This window comes from Centroberyx gerrardi, chromosome 19 (assembly GCF_048128805.1).
Source record: "Centroberyx gerrardi isolate f3 chromosome 19, fCenGer3.hap1.cur.20231027, whole genome shotgun sequence".
NCBI lineage: Eukaryota > Metazoa > Chordata > Actinopteri > Beryciformes > Berycidae > Centroberyx > Centroberyx gerrardi.
The window spans coordinates 24,473,630-24,501,498 of NC_136015.1; the positions used below are offsets into that span (position 1 = coordinate 24,473,630).

At 39.9% G+C, this 27,869-nt stretch overlaps 4 protein-coding genes across 5 annotated transcripts in view; 1 reads left to right on the top strand and 3 right to left on the bottom strand.

The window, feature by feature from the left end:
- Window positions 1-30: 30 nt before the first annotated feature.
- On the bottom strand, window positions 31-8,489 carry igldcp (Ig-like domain-containing protein). Its single transcript, XM_071908088.2, has 7 exons — window positions 8,395-8,489; window positions 6,871-6,914; window positions 5,977-6,339; window positions 3,861-3,951; window positions 2,445-2,623; window positions 1,725-1,778; window positions 31-1,539 (listed from the first exon to the last, which is right to left on the bottom strand). Exons 1-7 carry the CDS (start codon window positions 8,424-8,426, stop codon window positions 1,460-1,462), a joined length of 843 nt encoding a protein of 280 aa, XP_071764189.1. The 5' UTR covers window positions 8,427-8,489; the 3' UTR covers window positions 31-1,459.
- A 1,333-nt stretch (window positions 8,490-9,822) lies between these two features.
- Window positions 9,823-21,253, top strand: LOC139918662 (uncharacterized). Its single transcript, XM_071908079.2, has 5 exons — window positions 9,823-9,893; window positions 11,493-11,855; window positions 13,482-13,601; window positions 20,082-20,143; window positions 21,060-21,253. The coding sequence occupies exons 1-5, from the start codon at window positions 9,860-9,862 to the stop codon at window positions 21,189-21,191; spliced, it is 711 nt and encodes a 236-aa protein (XP_071764180.1). The 5' UTR covers window positions 9,823-9,859; the 3' UTR covers window positions 21,192-21,253.
- Window positions 13,937-17,943, bottom strand: LOC139918667 (uncharacterized). The gene is made up of 2 exons (XM_071908086.2): window positions 17,404-17,943; window positions 13,937-15,930 (listed from the first exon to the last, which is right to left on the bottom strand). Exons 1-2 carry the CDS (start codon window positions 17,743-17,745, stop codon window positions 15,427-15,429), a joined length of 846 nt encoding a protein of 281 aa, XP_071764187.1. The 5' UTR covers window positions 17,746-17,943; the 3' UTR covers window positions 13,937-15,426.
- A 472-nt stretch (window positions 21,254-21,725) lies between the features above and the next one.
- Window positions 21,726-27,869, bottom strand: part of LOC139918670 (uncharacterized) — a 9,337-nt gene continuing 3,193 nt past the window's right edge. For both annotated transcript variants that reach the window (XM_071908090.2, XM_071908089.2), the window contains exons 3-8: window positions 26,305-26,580; window positions 25,486-25,551; window positions 24,591-24,632; window positions 24,363-24,476; window positions 23,170-23,229; window positions 21,726-22,678 (exon numbers count right to left, since the gene is read on the bottom strand). In XM_071908090.2, the coding sequence (XP_071764191.1) occupies window positions 22,536-22,678; window positions 23,170-23,229; window positions 24,363-24,476; window positions 24,591-24,632; window positions 25,486-25,551; window positions 26,305-26,580 (701 nt within the window). In that variant the 3' untranslated portion in view covers window positions 21,726-22,535. The remainder of the gene's footprint in view (window positions 22,679-23,169; window positions 23,230-24,362; window positions 24,477-24,590; window positions 24,633-25,485; window positions 25,552-26,304; window positions 26,581-27,869) is intronic.

Below are 27,869 nucleotides of genomic sequence, written 5' to 3' on the forward strand. Positions count from 1 at the left end.
CAGATCAATGCAGTACTGCGGGAGAGGCTCTTGGGAACACGTCCACATTACATGGTAAAGCTGTTAATCTTTATTGGTGTGAATCTCAGCAGGTGAAGTTGTTGCGTGCCTTTCCACACTTTGTTTGGGTTTCATCGTATCTGTGCTTGTGTATATCTGCTGTGTTCATGAAGGCATTCCAGTGTGTTGCTATAGTGTTCGAGTTTTACAATGAATCATGGAAATGTAATGTGATCGCCATCTTTCTGTCTGTTTCATTTCTTCATTAAAGATTAAAGTATGTACATTGAGATGCACAGTGAGGAAATAAAACATTTTTAGCAATACCAATACCTTGTTTCATTTTACAATGCGTTACATGTTGCTACAATAATTTACACTATTAACAGTCAAAGTCATTCACCATTCACTCATTCAAAATGCTTAATAGACAACTCAGGCTGGATTTACAGCCCCTTGTTAATTATTTGAGTTTAAGAACAAATCAGAACGAAAGAAATGATTCACCTGCCCTCTATCCTCCAGCAAGTCTGGGTTAAAGGTCCAATATTATTCAATTTCTGTTTTCAAATATACTACGTTTTAGAATAACAATCATGTGCTTCATGTGTTTCAAATAAATGTAGTTGAATTAATAGGTTGTTTCTTGCTGCAGTTTAGGAAGGAGAGCCAGTCAAGACACATCAACATGTGACACATTTACTGGAGATAATCTGAATGATTCATCTGATGAATGATTTCTAAAGAATAGACTTTTGAAAGTGAGATGATTTATAAATCTAGTTGCCTAGAGATAGATATAGATATACTGTATATATATATATGTATGTATCTATATCTATCTATATATATATAGATAGATATATATATAGATACATGGATATATACGTAGATATACACTCATAAAGAGCTGTCACATTACTGGCAAAATATCAGCATTTCATTCATAAATTATTATTATTTGATATGAATATGATTACCAGTCAATTATGATTAATTGTCATGCTCATCAAAAAAAACGAGACGTAATCTAAAAGTTGCACATTAATTGAAAGTCAAAAACAGCGAAGATAATGAGATTAAGAACCGGCTGCAGGTTTTGCTGAACAAACATGTGCCAGTGAGTGTAGATATAGATCTGACTTTAGGCTCCTGTGTGAATCCAGCCTGAGTTGTTTTTAGTCTGTCAGCCTATCAAAAAAAGTCACAAAAATTGATTAACTTTGCTTAATAATCACTATGAACAATATATAATGTTATTCTGTTCAAATTTTACAAACTTAAACATCTACATTACTCAGCACAATCACAGCTTGGTCAATTTCAAATAAAAGTGACCAACATCTACAACTCAGAAACATATTGCACAGATGGGAATGAAAAAATTCTCATCACAACTGGTAGACTCTAAAAAAAAAATCTTCATATGGAGTTAGTTATTTTGCAGAAGAGATTTTTCTCAGAGCAGATGTAAGATCAGCGAACTGATGATGAGACCGAACAAAATCCTCAGAGACGAACAGCTGTTTGTGGTGTCACCTGGAAACAGGCGAGAGAGAGAGAGAGAGAGAGAGAGAGAGAGAGAGAGAGAGAGAGAGAGAGAGAGAGAGGGTTATTCCAAGCCACGACTTCACTATTTTCATAACTTTCTATTCATTCATTCTATTCTTATAACTCTAGTTCATTTGAGTTTCTTTTCCAGAATAAAAATTGTATTTCCTCACCTACTAGTACTTGACTTTCCTCAATCTGTTGTTGTCTTCGAGCTGCGAAGCTTTCTGTGGAGCAGTTAGTTGTTGCATCAGTTTCATTTGATTATAATGCAAACCAGAATTAAAATAAGAGTTAAAGAGTTTTATGTAAAAATACACCCGTCTGATCAGTCTAAATCCCAAGCTGCCATGGTATCAAAATTATGACAACTGTCTCAGGTGAATGATGTAAGATTTACTTGTTATCATGGCAACGCTGACAAATTCTGATTTGAGTGCGACTCCATGCATGTTTTTGCTGTTCACACTGGTCGTGGTTACACCTGTCTTTTCAGTGCGACAGCAATTGAGAGCTGTCAGATCGGATCTCAGATCAGGTCATTGATTTGTCCACACATGACACTAGTATGCAAGCTGTGTGGTCAGATACGAGATGTCCGTACACTACTGAGATCTGTTAGGAACGCGAGCCAGGCCGGATTTTGAGATCAGATCTCAATGCAGCCAAGATCCGATCTGAGAGCGTACACACCTGACAGTTAATGCGAGCTGATGTGATTGGACGCACCAGGTCGCATTGAAAAGACAGATCTAGATAACATCAGATCTGAGTCACATCTGAGGTAAAACATCTTTCAGCTGCAGTGTGAACATAGTCTTAGAGAAGTTTGTATGTGCCTCTGACCCTGGGCTGATACTCCTGTTGTAGGAGGTTTCCTGAACGCCTCTTACCGTCCACAGAGAGCTGCACGGTGCCGACCGCCAGGCCGTGTTCATCCAGAACCTTGTACGTCCCCTCGTCCGCTCTCGTTACCTTCTTTAAGGCCAGCTGCTCTTTGTCTGGGAGCTTCTCCAGGCGCTGGGTGTTTTCATCCCCCCTCATCCACAGGTCGGACCACTCTGAGCTGTTCCTGCGGAGATCAGAGTTCAGTGTGTTGGTTTATTGTCAGAGCGATGCAGAGCAGGTGAACTGAGCACAGCAGCACCGCCTTGCTTCACATGCATTCGGTGATACAGACATTTTTTCTACTGTTGGTGACTGAGCAGCTTCACTGGAGCAGACAGGGGTTTGTGTCGCATTGACGTCGTTTCGGAAGAAGCGGGTTGATGACATCTTGTCACTGCAACTTGCAAGCGTTCACATGTTTAACTTGGTGGAACATCCTACATCAAAATCGTAAGGTTACTTTAAAATCAACTTTTCACCATTGTCAAATCCAACAATGCCAAGTCAATACTTGTGTGTGGGAGACAATGGCAACTATCAATTATAAATAAAAGGGCAATATTGGCACAGTGTATGGATGAGCAACAGAAGGACCAGCTATAGCCGACTGGGGTCCTGGCGGCTCAGCAGGCTAAAGTGCATACCATGTACTTGTGACACCGTGGGTTCGAAGCCGGATTAAAGCCCCTTGTCCCACGAGATCCCCTCTTTTTCTCTCGTCTTTCCTGCGAATTTCCGTACTGCGTACTGTGCGTTAAAAAAGTAGAAATGCCATAGGTCACTATGAGCAGTGTATCAACTGAGGCAACATGCTAAAGAAGGAAACAATCAAGATTGCACTGTATGTCTGTGTGAATACAAAGACGTGAATACAGTTTTGTGCAGTGCCTTTCTGGAGAGGGCATAGAATTTCTATTGTTTATTTCTTAATTGCTTATTGTGCCAACTGATTTTGTATGCGGAGGTTGGGACAGATGACTTTTTTGGGGGGGATTACTGCGTTGTGTATTGATTTCTTCTGATCTATCTAAAAATAAAAAATGAACAAAGACATGAACTCTGCAGTTCCCACGCTTTTGTGCAATGCCAAAAGCAATGCTGATATTTGGATGTTTTGCACTGTGTAACAGCCATCGTTTTAGACCTAGTCCATTAAAACCACACAATAAGGTGAAGAAATTATGGGTTTCATATCATGAAATGCTATATAAAATGAAATGCATGAAATTCCTCAGTCATTTTATCCAAAACCCAGATCATTCCATCCTCAAAAACAACTAATTTGTGAGGAAAGTTCTTAAGATGACGCATAACATCAATAGTAACCATGATGTCAACAATCATTTTGTAGGCATCAGTTTTTCAAATTGTGGATAATTAATTTTGGAATGAAACTCTTGGATTACAGGTAAGCAGCTCACCTGCTCTGGAAGACGACTCTCACAGACCGAGGGGTGTGGAGCTCCAGGACCATGTCGTCACCTGGACCATGAGACTGAAGGGATTTATGATCTGAGAGGAGAACAAGAATAAATGCAACAAGATTAAAGACTGGAGGTGATCAGGCTTCTGCTATCAGGGTCCATAGAGAAGATGAGATGAGAACAGAAGCGAAATTGTGTGATTAGATTAGATGAGAAAAGGAGAGATAAGATTAAATGAGATGAGATGAGAAGAGAAGAGAAGAGATGAGATGAAAAAATGAGATGAGATTAGATTAGATGAGAAAAGGAGAGATAAGATTAAATGAGATGAGATGAGAAGAGAAGAAAAGAGATGAGATGAAAAAATGAGATGAGAGTAGATTAGATGAGAAAGGGAGAAGAGATCAGATGAGACAAGATGAGAAAAGGAGATGAGATGAGATGAGGAGATATAAGACTATAAAATTAGTGATGAGATTAGATGAGATGAGAAAGGGAGAAGAGATGAGAAAAGGAGATGAGAGAAGAGATGAGACGAGAAAGGGAGATGAGATGAGATGAGAAAAGGAGAGCAAAGGAGACAAGAGATGAGATGAGAAAATGAGTTGAGATGAGATAAGGAGAGAAGAGATTAGATGAGAAATGGACACATGAAAAGGAGAGATAAGATTAAATGAGATGAGATGAGATGAGAAGAGAAGAGAAGAAAAGAGATGAGATGGAAAAAATGAGATGAGAGTTGATGACATGAGAAAGTGGAGAGATAAGATGAGAAAAAGACATATGAGATTAAACAATGACTGATGAGATTAGATGAGATGAGAAAGGGAGAAGAGATTAGATGAGACAAGATGAGAAAAGGAGATGAGATGAGATGAGATCAGGAGATATAAGACTATAAAATTAGTGATGAGATTAGATGAGATGAGAAAGGGAGAAGAGATGAGAAAAGGAGATGAGATGAGAGAAGAGATGAGATGAGAAAGGGAGATGAGACGAGATGAGAAAAGGAGAGCAAAGGAGACAAGAGATGAGACGAGAAAATGAGTTGAGATGAGATAAGGAGAGAAGAGATTAGATGAGAAATGGACACATGAAAAGGAGAGATAAGATTAAATGAGATGAGATGAGAAGAGAAGAGAAGAAAAGAGATGAGATGGAAAAAATGAGATGAGAGTTGATGACATGAGAAAGTGGAGAGATAAGATGAGAAAAAGACATGAGATTAAACAATGACTGATGAGATTAGATGAGATGAGAAAGGGAGAAGAGATTAGATGAGACAAGATGAGAAAAGGAGATGAGATGAGATGAGATAAGGAGATATAAGACTATAAAATTAGTGATGAGATTAGATGAGATGAGAAAGGGAGAAGAGATGAGAAAAGGAGATGAGATGAGAGAAGAGATGAGATGAGAAAGGGAGATGAGACGAGATGAGAAAAGGAGAGCAAAGGAGACAAGAGATGAGACGAGAAAATGAGTTGAGATGAGATAAGGAGAGAAGAGATTAGATGAGAAATGGACACATGAAAAGGAGAGATAAGATTAAATGAGATGAGATGAGAAGAGAAGAGAAGAAAAGAGATGAGATGAAAAAATGAGATGAGAGTAGATGACATGAGAAAGGGGAGAGATAAGATGAGAAAAAGAAATATGAGATTAAACAATGACTGATGAGATTAGATGAGATGAGAAAGGGAGAAGAGATTAGATGAGACAAAATGAGAAAAGAAGATGAGATGAGATGAGATAAGGAGATATAAGACTATAAAATTAGTGATGAGATTAGATGAGATAAGAAAGGGAGAAGAGATAAGAAAAGGAGATGAGAGAAGAGATGAGATGAGAAAGGGAGATGAGATGAGACGAGAAAAGGAGAGCAAAGGAGACAAGAGATAAGACGAGAAAACGAGTTGAAATGAGATAAGGAGAGAAGAGATTAGATGAGAAATGGAGACATGAGATGAGAAGACAAATGAGCAGAACAAAAAGGAAGAAAAGGGAACAGATGAATAAAGGAGAGAACAGAAGAGAAGAGACAAGTCAAGAAATAGAATGAAGAAATAGAGAATAGAAGAAACAGAAATAGAATAGAGAGAGAACAACTGACCATAGACAGACAGCCTGACACTCTGAATGAAGACTCTGGTCTTCAGCCTCGCTCCCTCCACCACCATGAAGCTCTCATACAGCCCCGTGTCTCCAAACTGGACGTCATTCACGATCAGAGAGCAGTCCCCGGCCCTGAGATTCTCCGGGACAACTTTCGCCCGGCCCAGAAACTCCTCCGCCTGCCATATCTGCTCCCCCATCTGTTCGTACACGGTGTCGACGGGGGTCTGCCACTGGACATGGCAGGCGGGGGGCGCCGTCCCGGCCAGACGGGACTTCCAGCTGCAGGGAAGCACCGCCTGAGCGCCCACCACAGAGGAGATGGACACCGGCGTGGTGGAGACGGTCAGGGGAGAGGAGTCTGCAAGGAGAGATGCAATGAAGGACGCAATAGAAGCATTGCTGTTGCATCACACATTTCCTTGCAGCCATAGCTGGTGCCAACATGGAGGTCCAGATAATGACTAAACCTCTACCAAGCAGCTGGAAACAGAGAGCTAGCTGAGTCAGCTTGTTGTGGTGTGGCTGTAGATCCATTCAGTAACGTTCTCAGTAAAAGTGAATAGTGTGATAAGGTGGATTTGGTTACTGTGACACAGTAAACTGTCTTGTCTTTAGCCCTAGTCTCTACTCCAAAACACTCTGAGTTGTAGCTTGAGAAGAGTCAGCTCAGTTAACCTGAACAACCTGAACAGCCAACAAGCTGAACATTAAACACAAAATCAATCAGATGGATCAGAGAATACTAACACTTTCAATTGATATACATTCATTAAATAGAATTACCAATTTTGTGAACCTCAATCTTGTGTCAAAACCAGATTTTTTTCTTTTTTTTCTTTTCTTTTTCATTTTATTCTTTTTGACATGGTAAAAAAAAAGAGACACTCACCAACTAAACTGACCATCAGGATGAAATGAAGATGTACAAAACACCTGAAATAATCAAGATTAATGAGTCTTTAGCAATAGGTGACAGACTCATTTTATAACATAAGCCTTCTTATCCAACAAATGAGAACTACAGGAAGTCCTACCATAAATTTGAGAAGGTTATACACAAATATCATAGCAAAATTGTAATTATTGTTGCAATAGGAATATTATAGGAATATTACAGTGACACAATAGATTGAAAAAAAATGTTTAAATACCATAAGGTCACTCTAAACTCACTCCTTAGTACTATCACAGACACACATTAAGTTCCTAATACTCCAGGAATATTAGGCTATAGGAGATATAAAAAACAAAAAACAAATAAACTGAGGATGAGGTCACTTTAAGCTCAGGACTGAAAACCACAGAGACACTACCGGTCCCTGCAGGAATATTATAATGATAGGGGTCGTTGTGGAAATACAGTAATAACTGGTTAAGCATAATTACTATTTGCACAAATTAAAAGCTCAAGTGGTAGAGAAGGAAGAAAGAGGAAGAATAAAGGGTTTGGGTTTTTTTTTTTTTTAGCTTCAGTGGATTTAATTATAACGTCTGTAACTCTAAATAAGAGGGAGCAAAAAGGAGGAGAGATTTATAAACACACCACACACACACACACACACACACACACACACACACACATTTATTATATTATATTATATTATATTAATTGTATTCTGATGCTTATTTGGCAGTACTGTTCATCATGCCAATAAAGCATACTGAACTGAAATGAATCGAAATTAAATTGAATTGAGAGAATGAGAGTCAATTTTCATAATAATGATTTCTTAACTATTTCACTATTTCATATTTTTCATGAACATTTTTGTGTTTTTTTTTATATAAATTATTGTTTCTTTGTAACATTCATGTCAATAAAACAAACTGAATTTAATTAAATTGAACTGAGAGAGAGAGAGAGAGAGAGAGAATATTTTATTCAATTCAATATTATGATGCTTATTTGCCAATATTCATCTAATATCTATGCCAGTCAAACATTGAATTGAACTGAGAAGGGAGAGAGAGAGAGAGAGAGAGAGAGAGAGAGGGGGGGGGGGGGGGGGGGGGGGGGGGGGGCGAGAGGGAGAGATCAGTTTCGTTTCGTGTTTTTCTGTTTCCTGCAAAACGAAACTGTCCGTCGGGAGTTGTCAAATGTCAACAGACCGACTGACTGAGCCAGACCGAAACAGGTTACTATATGATGACCTGAAGTGGACTCGCGCTGCAGATCATCATCAGAGTTTAGACTGCCAGCTGTTGCATGGACACTCAAACACTCCCACAATGCATTTATACTTCAACAACTATTTAATTTACAAGAAATATGGAAATAAATGAGAAATAACAACAGGTGTAAACAGTCAGAAATAATTAAAAAAAAAAAAGAAAAAAAAAGAGCCTTAAGTTGCCAAATATGCACATGTGATATACAGTATATGTGTATGATATAATATTAAATGTTTCTTACCGATATCGGCTCTGTGTATTATACATGGTCATTGCAGCAGATGGAAACTTAGTTGAGTCCTCTTCTTCCAGTGACGGGCGTGAGAGAGTGTCAGGTTTGTTGGGATCAGAGGAGTTATCATGCCAGCAGCACAATCTGTTCCACTGATATCCGGTATGGTTTTTCAAAATAAAAGTTGTAATTTAAGCAAGTAATTTCAAGTCATAAATCATACTCACAAGTAAGTATTGTTACTAAAAACGGGGAGGAGCATACCATGTAACTGCAACATCCTGTGTTTGAATCCAGTTCTTAACAAAAGAATAAAATGTTCATTAAATGTGCAAGTTAATCATTCCTTTTCATCTATCTATAAATTACTGATTTGCAAATTAAATAAATAAACAACTAAATAAAAAGGCATTTCGTCGGTTAATCAATTTATGGATTCAGTAATTTATTCAGTAATTTAGGCTACTTTAACACATAATTATTACATTAAATTATTGACACATTTAACTAACATTTTATTGTTTTATTAGAAGTTTTATGTCAAGTGTGAATTTAAATAATCACTTTATTATTTTTTTTATGTAGGCTATCTTAATCAATTAATAATTACTAATCACTGAGCCAGGCTAAAATAACAAGATTGGCATACAAGAAGCGCCATATTTTTTAAGCTGATAGGCTATATCTACATTTTTCTGACTTTTTAAACTATTTTCTGACTTTTTACACCGAGGGCAGCTACAGTGAACTGTGTCATCTAAAGCTCTGTAAAGTGTCAAAATCTACCAATATCAACACAAAAGGCACATTAGGTTATTAAGGACAACTTGAATTGTTAATACTATCTGTAGCTGTGTAGGTTAATCAGTTTTTCTACCTAGTTGCACACACACACACAGTCTCATCATTTTTAAAGCACTGTAAAATTAGCAGGCCTATAACATTATAACTAATCAGAAAATAGCATCCGACTTAACTGTATTCAATCTCTTTTTTCACATCAACTTTCGGTTCATCTTTAAATTAGAGATCATTTATTGTATTCTTTAAAAGAAAAAGAAAAAAATCCAAATCATGTGCTTTTATTTTGAAGGCACAACCGGAAGTGATGTTGTTGCTAACTGCTGCTGTTCTGACGCAAACTCAATAATCGGCTCCAGCTCAGCAGACGCAGAAACGAAACTTACGGAAAAGCAGTAGCGGGCCGGTTTTCATTCACCACAAATGAAGCTTAGCCTACTGCGAGAGTTTTTCTCGAGGTGTCGGACGGAAAATTATTAGTCTTCCGTTTTCTTCTCAAACCCACAGACTGCTGAAGGCGCGCTGGTGGTCTACAGGGTGTTTGGTTCTGCATAACATCAGCACACACCATATCCTCCCACTGTACTTTGTCCATTTAATGAACTGAACTGCACACAGATCAGTCAGTTAAGGCAGGCAAGTCATTTAGAGGTACTGGAGAGTTTGGGTTATTATGGCAGATCTACTATGGATGGTCGCTTTCCTTTGTAAGTTGATGTATATTATATTTCACTGATGGATGGATGGATGGATGAATGGATGGGGATGTGATGAGCTGGTGGGTGGATGAGATGGAAAGATAGATGCATGCATGATTCAGGTTTTCCACACTCGAACATCAAATTCAAGGGTTTTTCAATTACTTTTCAATGTCTTGTTTGGTGAAATTCAAGAAAGACTGGCATGTTTTTTGGTTGGGAAGACATGAAATTGGTCAGAATTAGACATCAGAGAGGCTTCATTGTTTTACTCATGATTTTGTCACGTAAAGAAATCCTAGTGAAATCATTTTGAAACTGCTGCCGTCATCAGCTGCGACACAGTAAGGTGTGTCTGTCCCGAGGCGATAGCAGCTTGGTGACTAAAACCAAAACACAGTGGAAATAAATGAAACCAAAAAGCCGGAGGTGAGGTTAGGCTGTAGTCCCGCTTCTCCTCGGTGCTCTGGGTGACTTCCCCGAACGAGACTTAGTGACTGGAGAGAGAACTCACCCGCCCCTCCATGAGGCGCAGGGTTTCAGTCCTCAGTTGGCTGCTGTTGGCTCTGAGGTTTTGCAGTTGGTTGGGTCTTGTGGTTCAGCAGGTGTAGAAATCCAGATGTCTTTGGTTCAAGTCCCATCTTGGACTCTGACCTGCTCAGACTGGGATGGAGAAGGTGGACGGTGGGGCGAGCGGTCAGATCTCCATCACCGGGTTTTCCTCAGGATGGGAAGTGTCAGTTCTAGGATGGAGAGAGCAGAAGCATACTGATGAGTTTGGGTGCCATGTTTTAATTTAAAAAATCAAGTACTTTCAAGACCAGAAATCACTGAATCTCTCCAGTAAAAAGCTACATTACCAGACCTCCTCTAGTAAAACTGATGTAGTCTGATCAGGGCTGTTTGTTCCAGATGGTATAAAATCCTTGGGGTCCTGATGTAATCATTACCAATCACCAGACCTCGTCTTGTTGTAGTAATTCAATTGAATTGATTCATTAAAAAGAATTAATAAAATGTCCAAAGAATATATCATTTCATTGCAGGTTTTAGAGTGTTTTTCTGTATCTCTTTGTGCGTTCATGTGCTGGTGGGAAAGTCCGACACCCGGCACTTCCAAGTCGGCTGCTTTCACATGTTATTTTGTTGGAAGACATACAGTTAACTTATATGGACGTCCTGCAGCTGAACAAGCTAATTAGAGTTAATTCAAACAAGTGTTAGGTTAGTCTGCCTAACAACAAGGTTCATGTGTTTTCTTACTGTTTCTTACAAAACTTTCCTTTTTTTTTTTGCCTTGTTGAGAAGGTTAAAGGTCACCATGTGTCATAACTTGGAAACTCAGATAGCAAAATTCCTGTGTTTCCGACTTTGGAGGGCGTTGAATGTGAAATTTCCAAGTAGGAAATTCGTTTTTCCCGATATATCTGATAGCACATGAATGCACAATGTGTTCAGGGAGGAACTTCCATCATATCAGATGTGGACCGCATGACTGGCGGATACCTGATATTTACTGAAAGGCCAGTATCGGCAAACCAACATATCAGTCTGACCCTCATCCGTCCTCGCCCATAACATCTGTTTCCACTCTCCTCCTCCCTCCAGGCCTCGCCGGCCCTCGCCTGTCGGCGGCCTCCCCGGCTCTCCGCTCGCCCCTGGTGGTCCAGGCGGGAGGAACCGCCTCGCTGCCCTGCAACCTCACAGCCAGCGCAGAGATCACCTGGTACCGGCTGAGCTCAGACCAGCTGCTCGCTCTGCTCACCGTGAAACAAAACAAATTCAACGGAAGCACGGTCAACTTCCACAGCGCTAATGAAAGTCACATGAGCAGCGTGGGACAGCTGGCGAGCGGCCCGGTCAGTCTGGAGATCCGGGCGGTGGAGCGGGCGGACGCCGGGCTGTATTTCTGCGCCGGGCGCTGCGAGGGGGTGGGCTGCTTCGGGAGAGGCGTCCAGCTGACTGTTGGAGGTAAGAGCGGTCTTAGTTTTGAGTTTGGTTGGAGATTTATTTTGGCTAGATTTATGGAAGCCCATTTCCACCGCCTGTTAAAAGAAAATACAACACATAACTTTTTTTTTTCATCGTTAAATGAGATTTTTTCACAGCGCAGATGAAAATCACATGAACTGTAAGGGAGTTTTTCATAATGATGAGAAGGTTTCTCATAAATATGACTTACTATCTCATATTTATGAGATACTATATCGTAATTATGAGATACTAAGTCATATTTATCATATACTGTCTCCTAATTATGACTTACTATCTAAAAAGAGATAGTGATATTGAGTGATATTGAGGAGAAAGTTTCTCAAAATTATGACTATCTCATAATTATAAGAAAGTTTCTCATACTAATATTGAAAAAAGAAGTTCAAATGCTGCAAACTGGCCTGATTGGACGAATTTCAGTCATTCTTTAGTGAGGGAGCCAATCAGGACTGAGTCCGGCTGTGATGCGTTTCCTGGAGTTAGACTGAAACTGACTGGAAAAGCAGGTGGATTTTTGAAAATGCAATAACTTTAAATTTAACCACTGAAACAAAATCTAATTTTAAGTGTCTTCATTAATCATCTTTGATCATGTACGTGTATAGAGGAATATTTGAATTCCTATAATAGAGCCCCTTTAACTCAAATTTAAAAATACATCCAGTTAATTAACCATAACCAATTACACATTTAAGATGGTTCACCATTTTTTTTTTTTTTTTATTGTGCAGTGTTGCAGAATCCTCCCCAAGTCCCTGCAGTGTAAGAAGGCAGGCTGAATAAAACACTGTTATATTGTAAGTTAGCAGGCTGAGAAAAAGTAAATTCTGTGGAAATGATTGATGGTTTGTCTGCTGTCAAGTCAGCAGTTGTGTTGGGCTGATAGGAGAGGAAGTGTCAGGCTGCAAGTTGACTACCTCTGCTACATTAGGGGTTTTTTGTTTGGGGGTTTTTTCTGTTTTCTTCCCCAAGGTGACTTCTGAGGAACCTTTCTCTGGCTACAAACAAAATATTTTTAGGACGTTGTGAAGGTTCATCTGATATTTACACAGTGTTTTGGCTACCAACCTACTAGCCTGCAGGGTTTTATTCAACTTATCTTGTACTGCAGGGACTGTGGGACCAGGAGGCTGCAGCAGCTTCATGCAAAACTAGAATTTTCCTTTCTGAAACCATCAGCTGTTTCTGAAGAATAATTTCAGTATCATTTATAATCCTCCAGCGGCTCATAGGAAAATTAAAACAGATACCCAAATTACTTTTTGATGATGTTTTTTGGCTGGAGCTCTGAGTTCTGAGCCAGTCAGTAAACACCACTTCACACTAGAGGAACACTGCTATAGTTAGGGGGTCAATTCAACCTCCAAATAGTGTTTTTTTATGTTATGTCACCTGTCCTACAAAGCATCCAAATGTCAACATCTGCTCTTTCCAGTTAGGAAATGCAGGGTCAGGAGCAGTATTTACACCAAACCAAGCGGCTGCCATCTTTAGAGAGGTGTCAGATAGGACAAACACGGCTGGAAAGAGGATTAACTGTACCAAAGGAAGGAAAATAAGAAATATTTGTTGACTAACTGTTGCGTATTTTTGTATTTCTAGAGGGGGAGGAGTCAGCCAGAGAGCGACGGAGCCCGCCATGTTGGAGCCTCGTCATCTGTGTTTTTCCAGCTTCACTTCTGCTCTCCCTCCTCTGTGTCATCGGTTTCTGCTTCGTAAGAGGTGTGTGTGTGTGTGTGTGTGTTTCCACGGGGGCAATCTCAGAAATGTCAGCACCGGAATTAATTATTGAGTCATTGGTACTGATTAACAACCCTATTAACCCCCCTGCAGATGTACAGTATTGTGCTTATTTTGTGCTATGGGACAGTAAAAATCGTACTTATTGCCCCTTTAAGAGCCAAGCAGAGAGTAAAATAATAATAATAATAATAATAATACATTTAATTTGAGGGCGCCTTTCAGGACACCCAAGGTTGCCTTACAATGCATAAAAAAGAGAAACACACTCGAAACAGATAAAAACAGCGAAACATGGCAACAACAGCAGCATAGACAAAACAAATGACATAGAGTGGGCAGACACGTGTAGGAGGGGGAATAAAAACAGTAAAACTGTAAGGATAAAAGGGGAAACGCACAGTACGGTGAGGATTACAGTGAGTAGGCCAGTTTGAACAGGTGAGTTTTGAGGTGGGATTTGAATGCTGTTATGGTATCAGACTGTCGAATGTGTGGGGGCAGGGAGTCCCAGAGCCTGGGAGCAGTGCAGCTGAAAGCCCTGGCACCCATGGTGCTGAGGCGTGAGGTGGGGATGGTCAGGAGACCAGCTGAGGATGAGCGCAGGGAGCGCAAATCAGCAGAGATTATCGTATCTGAAATTACTGCCAAAAGAACTCAATCCCACTATTTCAGCAGAAGTTTGGTTTTTATGCAGAATCAATTTACCAGAGAAAAACAAAACATTCTGTATTACACCACTAGATGGCAGCAAAAAGCAGCCTGTCAGCTGTAGAGAAGCTGTGTGTGCAGTTCTCTCTGTACTGGACTTAACTTGTTTTTCTACCTATTTGGCCCAAGTTTTATTTTATGACGACTTATTTATGCATAAACATAATCTTTTATTACAATTGAACACAGTATTTAGACTGTTAGACTGGCTTTGGCCGCTACTGCTTGGATTTATAATCATCAAATGTTTCTAGAAATGAAACCATAGCTGCATGTTTGTCAATGTCCTTTTATTTCCTATTACATACACATATGGTGTATATTAGTACAATGTCAAACAAACAGGTGAAGTCAATTTCATTTCTGAAGCGCCTCCAACAGGTTTGTCACAAAGTGATTAGCGCAAATAAACAAACACCCAATCTCACATTAAGAGATGAGGTTACAATTTGCCACAATGAAGAAACTAATGCTCCGTCGAAGAGAGAAAAAATTGATTAAGACAAGTATCAAGAAATCAAGATGCATCTGATCAGTTACACCTTACTCCCAAAGCCAGCAGTGATTACAAAAATACTAAAATATCAACTTTTGCTGTCTGAAAAAGGAGGGGTTGCTTAACGAAGATGATCTGGATGTTCCCCTTTAAAACTGAAATCAGTCAGGCACAGTTTTGCCAACACATTCTCTCACTCTGCTGTTGGTCTTCAGTTATAAAACACAAGACCCAAATGAGGCAGCTACAGGTCAAGGTGGGTCAATAGGCAGAATTCGTAGGTTGTTAAAGTAGGATGAGGTTGCCATTTCAGAAAAAAAGCAGGCCTAATTTTAATAAAATTTCAACTTTTACACCTGGTTTGCCTGATGTTCCTACATTTTCTCCAACCAAGATTACAAGCAAGCAAATCAATTGACATAAGTGCTGCTTCGTGGATCTTAGTGGATCTTAAAGGAAAGGTCTTAGGTGATGTTCTGCCAGGTAAGTTTTTGTTGGTAATCAGGATAACTTTCATTGCCCGGTTTTGGCATGGATCGTGACTTGAAGATTTCTCCCAAAAACTCAGAAGACGCTGTAAATGCTGCGTCGCGGCTCAACTCAGACCTGCTTCAGCAGCAGCCCGTACGGACGGAGGGAGTCCTGGACGATGGTCCTCGTCTGGACATCGTTGGACCCCTCGGGCACGTAGACCAGCCAGTAGTCTTCTCTTTGGCACTCCTTCCTCTTCTCCGGGTTGATCCGGTTCTGCAGTACCACCTTGTACGTCTTCCCGTCCACTCGGGACTTGAACGTCTTGCAGAACTTCTCGGCGATCTTGACGTCTGCCGTGGAGTACACCCCTCTGCCCCTCGTCTCACTGGTGGTGATAGAGGCAGCGGCGGCGTCTAGAAACCCGGGCTCGTCAGCGGAGTCTTCCTTGTGGGTCAGGATGACGGAGCCGTCCATGTTGTGTCCGTGGTAGGAGACGGGCCAGGCGCCGCTTCCCGTCCCGAGCCAGCCGTCCCCACCGTCGTACTTATTGAGAACCCGCAGGGCGATCCGGTTCCAGCCGCAGGGACGGACGTACTGCTCGTTACCCCGCGTGAACTTGGTGTCACCGTCCTGCGATGGACAGAGGGATTAACAGAATCAGAGCCAGAATCACTTTGACCACTTGGACTCTTGGAAGAGCCGTTGTGCTAAAAGAGTTCCTAATAAAAAAAGAAAAAATCACCAATAAATGTAAAAGAATTTGTCTCAGTGGCTTTGGTGCAGAAACATATTGACAACTTCTTGAATTTCTCTCTCTCTTCCAAGAAAAGAGGCTATTGGCTGCTCTAAAGTCACCAGTCATACACTAAATTTGCCTGTCAATATATTTGCTGCACCGATCCTGCTCTTCCCCATCTTACTGTGCATGTGAAGCGCTGTGATCATCAGACCTCTTGGATTAGACAAGCAGACATCGACATCAGCTTTACAGATTTACTGCAAAATGCTTTGGAAATCAACACATTAGCATTGTTCTCCATGTCACTAGAAGTCACTAGATTTACTGCTAGTTGCTTTTGAGAAATTTAGTCGTAAAGCGGGTCTGAAAAGTTGCTAAATCTAGTATCAAAGTTGCCAAGTTGGCGACAGTGACTTACACACAAAGTACCAGGACAACAGAGGAGGGAGTGAGGAAGTGAGCGAGGAATGGAGGGATTGAAAGAAGGGAAGAAGGAGTGAGTGAGTGTCGATATTTACATGCACATGCCGAGTAACCCGGTTATTGGCCGTACTCCAGTTCAGGTCTTATTTGGGTTCAACTGTTTAAACATGAACCTTTGACACCTGAGATTGAGTCTTTCTGTTGTCATGAATAAACCAGTTGACAGAATATTCCTGTCTAAATGTGTTGTGCCAGCAAAGACATGTAAAAAAGATGCGGCAATATTATGGGCAATGAGTGGGCAATATTAGTAATAATAATAGTAGGTTACTCATATGGGGAAAGGAAATGATGATCCCAACAGCAGTAATGACATCAAATGTATCCATATGCTGTGGGAGTCTGAGTTTGCACAGCTGGTGAAAACCAAAAGTGAAAGGGTTTCTCTTAACTGGGTTTCTCATAACCAGTCTGAGCTTTTATTCTAACCCAGGTTACTGAAGAACAGATTTCTCTGAGCATGTAAACAGCCAGGGACTGATACATGTAGTCTAAAGTTACAGAAGCAGGAGTGAAAAAGAAAACCTGATACTCTCAGACATCAGCCACCATTCATAAAGCTGTTACTCAGTAAAGCCTCAACCAAAAATATCTAGAGATTGATAAACTGAGAATACGGTTTGATGCAGTTATGCAATACACACACACTCCTTCACTCATTATTTAACTTCCTATAGCTTGCATGCTTACTCAGTTACTCATTCACTTTCAGTCACACTCATTTGATTATTCAGGCATCAGTAAGCCACTCTCTCACCCATTCAAACAACAACAAAAGTTTATTACTGTAAGATATGGTAGTAGTGAGAATTATACAAGTACAAGAAACCAGTTAATCTACAAATAAGCCTATATTGCACCTATCTTGTACCTCTTCTTACCTTTATGTGTGTGAAGTCGTAGTCGTACCGCGGGTCGAAGAAGTCCTGCGGGTTGATCCTGACCGTAGTTCTGTCGCTCTGCTCCGGCCCGGCGGCGGGCGGGCCCTCGGTCAGCGCGAGGGGGGAGCTGTACAGATCCACATCGTCGTCGGTTTCCCTCAGGGATAAAGTCCCTAAACTGGGGTACTCCAGCTCCTGAAAACCCTCCTGCTTGTAGAACTGCCTGAGGGCCACGATGTTGACGATGTCCTGGGGGGTCAGCTGGGACCCGGCGCTGGTCTGCTCCACTTTACAGCCGGAGAGCGCCGACAGGGCCTCCAGACACAGCTGCATGTCCGGCATGGCGAAAAAGAGGAGTCAGAGGAAAAATCTTGATTTTGCTCTTCCCTTTGGAAACAGAAGGAAATGGATGCCAGTGCGAAACAGTCTTTTCTGTAATCCGAATTATGCAAAGTTGTTGTTTTCTTGAGGAGAAGTCGTGAGAAGGAACTCACTTCCCGTCTGTTGCTCCTCAGGCGCAAACAACCGGCCTGATTTCAGCTTTACTTTCGCTTTCACTTGCCTTCTTCCCCTGAGTCACGCAGTAGGCTTTACTGTGTACAGAATGAGTGACTGAGGGGGCAGTTAAAAATGTATATAGTAAAACAGTAGGTTATCATCCTGCTATGCCTATTTCTGCATTTTGTTCATCCTGCGGGTGGCATAGTGGCGTTTTGACTAGATGCGAACAATTCCCTACCTTACCTTTTCCATGTGTTTGTGCGTCATGGCCATAATATGAAACAGGAATATTTGGGGCAGATTGCCAGGTCACCACCTAAAATTGGTCTGGTGGTAGGTTTAATGAAATTCATTGATTTAACCATGCAATAGCCTCTGAAAGGCTAAATAACAACAACACAAGAAGACTACTGTTTCAAAATCAAAATTTCACAGCAGTGGTGAAGCCAGTATTAAAGTAGTGTCCTCGCACAATTTAGGGAATCGGAGCACTCGGAACGTAGCTCTACGCAAAATAACAGAATTTATGAACGATTAGATGACTGCTAAAATCAACAAAATAATAGCCAACAGCGTCAGGGTCATTAAGTTTAAAAAAAAATATGATCAGATCGTTTTGTCTGTCTTTCTGCTCATGCCATGCAACTCTCTCGCTCTCTCTCTCTCTCTCTCCCCCCTCTCTCTCTCTCTCTCATTGACCGAAACTTCACTTCCCTGTCGTTTCCTTTCTGTGGATTGCTACAATGGAAAAAATAGAATTAGGGCCGAAAGTTCTATTTACAACCACGAAAAGCAGGCTGAACCGAAGTGATGTGTTCTGTCTGTCTCTCCTCCGCTCCATTCAGTCCTATGCAGAGAGTCTAAACTAAATCTGTCTCCGACACGCTCCGACAAATCTAATAAATAAATCTCTTGACAGCCAACGCACAACAAACAGCGCTGCCTGTCCATGGTTCCGAAATAACAGCGCTATGTTTCTATAGGGTACATAAAACTTAACCTGGGGGGGGCAGAAAATACAAACCGGGCCCGACTTCAACTGAAAGCTTCCATGCTCCTCGATCTATTTGTAGAGAAAATTCTCCAACTTCCTTGGCTTATGAACCATATTTACCTTCTCAAACCCACCGAATAAAGTTTGCAAGTTAGCAATGTCATCAAGCTAAGCACAAGGAAATGCCCCTCCTTTCCTCAAGGAACTGCTCACACCACAAACCGCCACGCGTAACCTGCGATCCAGAAATAACAACCTCCTCCATCCCCCTCCAGGACCGAGCCCCGCACCGTGCGGGATCGGGACTTCTGCTCGGCTGCACCTCGTCTGTGGAGTCCTCTCCCTGACCGCCGGAGGACACCACAGACTATCGATGCTTTCAAAAGAGGCCTAAAAACCTTCCTTTTTAACAGAGCCTTTCCTTTATTTTTGTCTTTATGCATTGTCTATAAACCTTTTCTTTTTAATCAGGCCTTTTTCCTTTGTGTGGCTTTTAGGATCTTTGCTGTTGGTTCATTTTTATCGGTTTTTATGCTCCTGGTTTTTTTTTTCTCCTTTACTCTGTAGCACTTTGAGATTTACTTCTAATGAAAAGTGCATTACAAATTAAAGTGTTTCCATGTTTTTCTGTAGTTCCTGAAAAACTGACATTTTGGAGATACAAGGTTTTCACCCGACAGTGACAATAGTATTCGTATGAGTTTTCATGGAGTACAAGCAGTGTTTCTGTTGTAAGTGTACTTATCCATTACACTGGAATAAGTTCACTGCAAGTCAAGTCAAGTTTATTTATATAGTCCTTTATTACAAGCATGTGCAAAGTGTTGCCTTTTTTTGCATGTTTTTTGTATGTATCTTGTCAACACAGGGAACTTTTTATTGTCTACGGACCAAAGTGCAGCAGTAAATTGCAATATTCCCTCTCACTGTTTTAACAGCCAAAGAGATATTTATAGTAGGGAAACACTTCTGAACAATGTTTGACTGCCTGCTAATCCTGATGAGTCCCAGTCCAAATTTCCCACTCTGCTCCTTGTCAACCACAGATTTCAAATAGGAAGTGTTCAGTCCTCCCACTCAGAGTCCTTCTTGTTGTGTTTGAACAAATGATGCAGCGTGTCTTTATGCTTTTGTTGTTTCTTTTGGCAAGAAAAATAATATGATTCCTCTCCTCTCTCTTCAGGTACAAGAAGTGTTTGCTGCTGTAGCTGTGTGAGTAGAAACAGCAGTCTGAAAACAGCAGAGGTCAGTAGATGATGCTCTAATTTACTCTCATCAAAAACAAAAAAAATCCTTCTGTCTCCTTAGCTCTTATTCTATTTCTTTGCCCGGCACTTCTCTTTTAAATTATGGATGACAGGAATTTTGACCTCTTTGGTGAATTGTAATGTTGGTGATGTAAGAATCGAAGCTTATTTGACTGTCACACTCACTGTAAGTCGCTCTGGATATTAAGAGTGTAAAATAAATAGCCTAAAAGCCTAAAATTTAAAATGTTAACAGTAAATTGTGTGACTTTGTCCTGCTGTAAATCTATGTAGAGTGTAATATTACAAGGAATAGCCTAATATAAGTTTCAAGATTGTACTTTGAACATAAATGTATATTTAACTTATGGTTTTTGTCATTTTACTATGCATAATACCTATTTTTTTTATATTTGACATTGTATTGATTATTACTGAAACAATTAGTCAATTGACAGAAAAGTAATCGATTATAATTTTGATAATAGTTTTAATCATTTATCGAGTAAAAATACCAAACATTTTCTGGCTGCAGCTTCACAAACGTTAAGATTTGCTGCTTTTCTCCGTTTCATATCATTATAAAATGAAAACTTTGGGTGTTTTTTGGCTGCTGGTCAGACATTTTACAAAATAATCACTAGTTGTAGCCCTAGTATTGGTGGAGGTTCATATCTTGTTCTATGAAAACCTTGTTGGCCTATCTCATGTCAGTTTTGCAGGAATTGAGAGAAACGGGTTGATTTTCTTATTAAACTCAATGCATTTATTTATTTATTTATTTATTTATTGACATATTACAATTATCAGTGGTTTAGTTTGGTTCAGTGATCATGCAACAGTGTCAGCTCTAGTTGGAGATCCACAGGTTTCCTCTGTCTACAGTAATCCTGTCTGGCTCCCTCTCTCTGTAGGAAGTGGCTTTGCACTATGCCAGCCTGAAGTATGCAGACAAGCCCCGCCCCTCTGCCCAGGGAGGGGCGGGATTGGCCGGGGAAGATGTCACATACTCAACGGTGGCCAGTAGCAGAAACTCAGAGGCGTGATGGACGGATCATAAGACCAGGGATGGAATAGCTTCTTTCATTTTTTTAGTATTAATGTCTGTATTTACTGTAGAAAACTGTTCTGACTATGAATGTAAATGATTCCTTTGAGCTTTTGTAAAAATGATTGTTCATTGCAATTATTGCTTTGAGTTCATAAACTGGACAACAATGAGTCATACACCCAATCTTTTTATGTAACATGAGTTTTTATAAATGAGTTTCTTTCCAAAGTGAAATATCTAAATACCAAATGACTGCTGGCATGAAGGTGAAGCACATTCTGGGTTTCCACTGAAGTTGATCAATTTCAAGGATCAGAATTTTTCAAAAAATAGATATAAAGCATTTTGGAATGAAACCCATCATATGCTGGGAAAAAAAACACTTTTCTCTCTGTGAATGTAATTCAACACTTTAGTCCTTTAAAAGAGCTTTTGCTGACATTTTTATAACATTTTTAAACATCTGCTGCTTTAACTTCATGCTTTTTTAAAAATGCTGGTCTCTTGAATTTCTCATGAACTGCGATTAATTTCCGCAACAGTTATGTACACTTTTTTTTTTTAAATAGATAAATACTACAAAAATCAATACACACATTGATCATAAACAACATTTTAATACATTTTTGTAACATTGTTTCAACATTGTGTTGTTGCTAGAGTGAGCTTGTACAACACTGTAACAGACAGCCTGCATAATCTACTGTATCACTGACAAACATTTTTTTTCAGTTTTTTCTTACTCTGAGATCAGACAGAGTTAAAAGCATCAAACTTACTGTTACTATATGTCACGCTGCCTGAATGCACATTGTGATAAAAAGCTTATTTGTATATACAGTATGTGTGTAGTGACATGTAGAACCCACTGTCCATGAGGCATGTTGGTAAAAGGATGTAAATGAAAGTTATCTGAAGTCAGGCCTTTCTCCTACAGTTTTGATGCTATATACCATTGCTTTAGCACTTTTTCTTTACTTTCTTCAGCACTTTACTTTTTCTTTACTCTTTACCGCCTGTTTACATGTGCTGATGTGTAAAGTAGTGCAAAAGTTACAGTTGTCAGGTCATGGATAAGCTGAAAAATAAATATATACATATCTTAATTACAGAGTGAGAATCAATATGTTGAAAAAGACATGCTTTGAGTGCTTTTGGGGTTGATTTCTGCCTGTTAGGACTGTAGTGGAGAGGCAAACAAGACGTAAGTTTCTTTATAGTCAATTTACAAGATTTTGTTCAGAATTGATGAGTATGATGGAAAAAGATGAGACGATACAGTCCAAGTCCAAAATGGCCGGAGCTGTGCTTTATAGTGAGCGGGAGTCTGCGGTGCAGTCTACTTCCCGGCCGGCCTGGTGATGACGGAGGAGTAGATGACGCTGTGGTTCTGCTCCGGCTGGGTCCGGGTGTGTCGCTCCCTCCAGTTCTGTCTGCCCAGAGAGGCGTAGTGGATGCTCTCCTCCGCCGGGACCTCAGGCTCTGTGGGATGACAAATGTGTGTGTGTGTGTGTGTGTGTGTGACTGTTGTGAGGCTGCAGCGGGACAGTGCAGGAAAAGAGCATAAGCAAACTGTTTGATTGACAGGTGATCTGTGGGAAGTGCAGTGCAGAAACACCACAGCAATGAGGCTGAGCAAAATTAGGCCTACCACTTTGAAAAGAATGCAAAATACAGGAAAAAGGCCTGCACAGTGATAAAACAGAACAAAAAAATGGCTCCTTAGATGCAAAAATAGAAGTTATTTATTTGTATCTTAGTGTAAAAATTAAAGTGATAGTGACATTTTGGGCACTCAGACTTTCATCAGAGATACAAATTCATCAGAAATAAGAATTCAGTCTGTCAGTCTGAATCACAACAACCCAGTGACGTGATGGATGGATCTGTGACAGTGATAGAGTCTTTCTTCTTTTTCAAAACTCTATAAAATTGGATTAAGTGTTAATTGTCGGACGGCTCGTTGTTCTCACCTTTCTGTCTGCTGGAGCTCCACGGCTGCAGCTCAGTGTCTTCCTGCCTCTCTCCGGCTGCTGCAGAGGAGAGAGGGTAACGATGGTAAATAAAAGATGTAACTTGTGAGGCAACTTGCTTGTGTCATTGATAAAGATGTTTCTCAAAATATCTCTGAAAATATACAGTGTAAGTGTTTTTTACCTCCAACAAGGAGTTTAGTTGTTGTTAGTTTGTCTGTTAGCAAGACATCTAAAAAACGGATTTCCATGAAATTTGGTGAACAGATGTTTTGTGTCAAGGAACAATTAACTAGATTTTGGTGGTGATTCATATCTGGGATTTCCACCATTAGACGATTATTGGTTTTTAGCTTTAAAACCAACAGAGATAGAGACTTGAATCCAAATGCAAAGATGTTTGCAGGGTCAAGAAATCAATTTAACTTAAAGCAATATTCCACTTAGTTTTAACATGAAGGTTTTTTGGCTCTTGACCACCATGAAAACCAGAATATAATCTCCTCGCCAGGATCAGATGCAGCTGGACCAGTTTGTAGCATTCAGATTTTTACTTCCCATTCAACAGATTCAACAACAGATCTGCTGCTGTGATTTCCAGCTGACTGTTGGTCCGACACTTAGAACAGAATTTCACCAAACAGCATTTTTATTGAAAGAAGAGTTCCTGTGTTCTCTACTATCAATAAAAATGCTATTTGGCAAAATAGCAAAATACGGAGGGATACCATTTAGGAGAGATAGTTCCTGTTTGGGAGACCGGATCTACTTTTATTTTTAAATACTAATTTTAGTGTAAACCAAGAATAGAAATGCAAAATGACGACGGACCCAGGATGCTTTGTTGTCTTACAGCAGGATCTGTTGTTGAATCTGTTCACAAACTTGTTAAATGTCAGTTTTCAGGATATTTTTGTTGCCTCATTTAAACGCTACAAACTCGTTCAGCTGCATCTGATCTCGGTGAGTAGATTATATTCTGGTTTTCATGGCGGTCAAGTGCCAAATAGCTAACCCCCATGTTAAAACTAAGTGGAATATTGCTTTAAAATTTAGTGATAGGAATGATGTGTTTGGGTGTAACAGCAGAATTGAGAATTGAAGCGTTGACGGGAGGTTTTTAAGGGAAGCTGCTAAGTAGTTAATCACTCATCAGTCCAGGGTTTCACCAGCCTGTGGTTCAGATCATCTACCTGCTCTTCTGTATTTCCTCTTCCTCCTGCACTTCATGCTGGTCAGCAGAACGCAGACTAAAGCCATGAGCAGAATCATCACACCCAACCCGACCACAGCGATCATCACCAGAACTGAGGGACGCAAACAGAAAGACAAAAGCGGTTCAGCTCTGTGTTTATCCTTACACAATCTGTGGTTTACAGTAGATGTATGAGGAACTGAAACGTAGAACTGACATGACTCACCGTTCTCAGGTCTCTTCTCCTTCTTCTTCCTTTCAACAACGTCTGGGAAACAGAACAGGGAGAACATGAAACACACCAAATTAGGTTCAAACAGTTTTAACACTAATAATTGTCAGCGTTTGTTTTATCCTGCATGGAGAACCAGATGGGTGGGGTTTACCTCATCAGGAAAATTCAGATAGTGTAAGTGGGTGATCACAGAGAAGTTAAATTTACTTTTATATAGTCTAACCTGTCTGCCTCTTACTGTGCTGTACTATGTAGCAAACTACACCCATCTGCTCCTCCAATTAGTTTAAACACGATAATTAAAGAATTGACTAAAATGAATAGAAATAGATACACTGAATTCATTGTAAATACTATTTGATGCAAGTCTTGTTCTTTTGGCAACTCTGTCTCACTAGATTTATTAAAATAAACTCTGAAAGGCAGATTACCAGCTGTGGACATGGATCATGTGAACATTTCATTCCTCCACTGTGAACTGGATTTTGCCAACAGCACAAACCGAACACGACATTTTCTCCTGTTCCGCGTGTGAAATTGTTAACTAAAGGATGGGGTTAGGCAACTTAAATAATGTGGTTAAAGTTAGGTTGAGGTTTTGGTCATGTTACATAAGAAAAACTTGCTCTGACAATGAAACCTTCCCTCCCAGTAGAAAACTTGAGTTGGGAATTGATGTTTCAGTGTCAAACTTCCTTTCCTGCTGGAGAAACAGATTTCTGCACGGAGCTCGTTATTTGTATTTTATTCACGTTGTTATTTTTTTTTAAGACATTGTACTCATTTCATAAAATGTTGTGAGACCAGCTGTCTCTGTATAAGAAGTATGCTAGAAAACTCAGTTTAACCAGGTGTGTGTTGCTGTGGTGGTGAAAGAACATCATACCTGTTTTCATCACAGTGGGGGTTGCAGTGATGATGGTAGGCAGGATGCTGGTTTGATCTGGTTGTACTGTTAAATCAGAAAGATTAAAAAAATCTTAAATTTAACAATAACGATTCAAATCCACCTGATCAATCAAAATGTGAAAATATTCCTCTCAAGATTGATGCATCACACCTGGTCTTTGAAATAAGTATCTGGTCAGTACTGTCCTACAAAGGCAAACAGAGTAAACCTTCATTTTGTGTCAAAATCAAAGGTGTCGAAGGTCATGACTAGGATTTGGATTTCAAGAAAAATATCAACAAAAAATTAGACCTATAAATGCTACTAAACGATTTACAATCCACTTATGAACCAACAATACTTTTAAAAATTATTTTTCTCACACAGTGACTGCATTTTAAATTAATAAAGTGTATCTCACAAGAGACATTTTCATAACAGACTGTGATATTTAAAAAATAAAACTCTCTCATATAATCTTCTTGTAAATGAGAGTTTAAAAAGTTCCACAGAGAAGATATTTGCCATTTGAAAAAGGAACACCTACTCTAACAAAATCAGTCAGTTAAATCCTTGGATGACAAATTAATAATACTGCCACACTCTAGATCTATATTTTACAAATACTAATAAGATAAGATATCACTTTATTAATCCTGGGGAAATTCAGGGTTGAATGATGAACTTCAGGGAATCATTTTTACACAGAGTTTCTATTCTTTCTAATTCTTTTCTTTTTATATTCTTTGGGACATGAACTCATTTGTTTCCAATTGACTTGCTTGGTTAAATCAAGGTATTTAGAAACTGACCCACCTGTCCATACGATGAACTTGTCCTCCGGCTCTTTGTTGCACCAATACTCTCCAGCGTCCTCCGGCTGCAGGTCGAGGATCTGCAGGGCGTCCTGGTCAAGGCTGAACCGGCTCCGGTTCTCCTCCCTCTCCAGCTTCTCTGTGCCGTTTTTGAAGCGGGTGAGGATGGCCTCCCGCCGCCCGCCATCCCTCTTGTGGAACCACCTCAGTTTGGGTTTACTGGAGTCTCTGCAGGGCAGCAGCAGGGTCCGGCCTGCAGACACCATGAACTCATGACCTGGGGGGAGAGAGAGGGAGAGAGAGAGAGAGAGAGAGAGATAGAGAGAGAGAGAGAGATAGAGAGAGGGGCATGATGTGTGTTCGTCAGGGAGTCGGTCAGCTGGCTGCTCAGTTCACCGCTGAATGTTTTCCCCTTATTTTCTTCCAGTATTTACTTAAAGCTGCACTAGGCAAGATTTAGATGGAAAAAAGAAACCTTTCTCATCACCTTAAATCACAAAGTGTGTCTGCAGCAGAGAGAGCATATTTTAAAGTTAGTAATTTTACTTTTACTTAAGTATGTTGTTGCTGAAGTATTTTACTTCACTACATGTTAAATCATGTATAGGCTACACATTGTGTGGCTCTCCATCAGCAACGGAAACCGGACCACAGTAAATTGGCCAGTTGTGGAGCGATTCAGCGAAGATCAGTCAGCAAAGAAGAGAAGAGTAATCTGACTTTACTTTGTGTTTTCTTATAATAATCTAGTCTGAACTCTGTCCTCTCTCCTTTTAGAATCACATGGAAAAGATCACAGCTAACAATGTTTTCTTTTCTAACAAGGAACTAAGTAACTTTTACTCTGAAGACATTTTAAATTAGCTACTTTTAACTTTACTGAAATAGATTTTTACACTATTACTTTGAAGAGTAACTAAACCCCAAACCCAAATCTGTGTAAATACTGACATCTAATGGTAAAAAGCATGCTATTGAAATGGCTGACTGCTATTGGCTGATTTTTGGTGCCGGTGATGTCATCTTCTATACAGTACAACAGGTAGTGACATTGCAGCAAGGTAACAGAAGTTCTAGTTGAGTCGGATGTTTTAGTTTTAGTTTTCTTTCCACCTCTGCCCTGTACATCAAATTACAGAAGCAACACACAACTGAAATGATGTTTGTTGTGACTTCAACTCAAACTTCAAGGTTATTTCTGCCTCCAGATGGAAGTTTTTATTGGACTTAAACAACTGAAACCCACAGAAGACAATCTGCATGTGTGTACCAATATTTCACCTTCCACATGTATTTTTCACTTGTGTTTTGTAAACTCACACCCACAAAAATATTGAATAATTTACAAACATGCTTAACTTAACCTAAAAATTGATTTTCATTTCAAATAAAAAATAGTATAGGTGTTACAATTGTGTACAAATTGACGCATTTTCAGAGCAAAAAATGCATGTAAAATTATCTCTACGCATTTGTGGATCAAAAGTGTGCACGTGAAATGGTCTTTATGTATTTGTGGATCAAAAATGTGCACGTGAAATGGTCTTTAAGTATTTGTGGATCAAA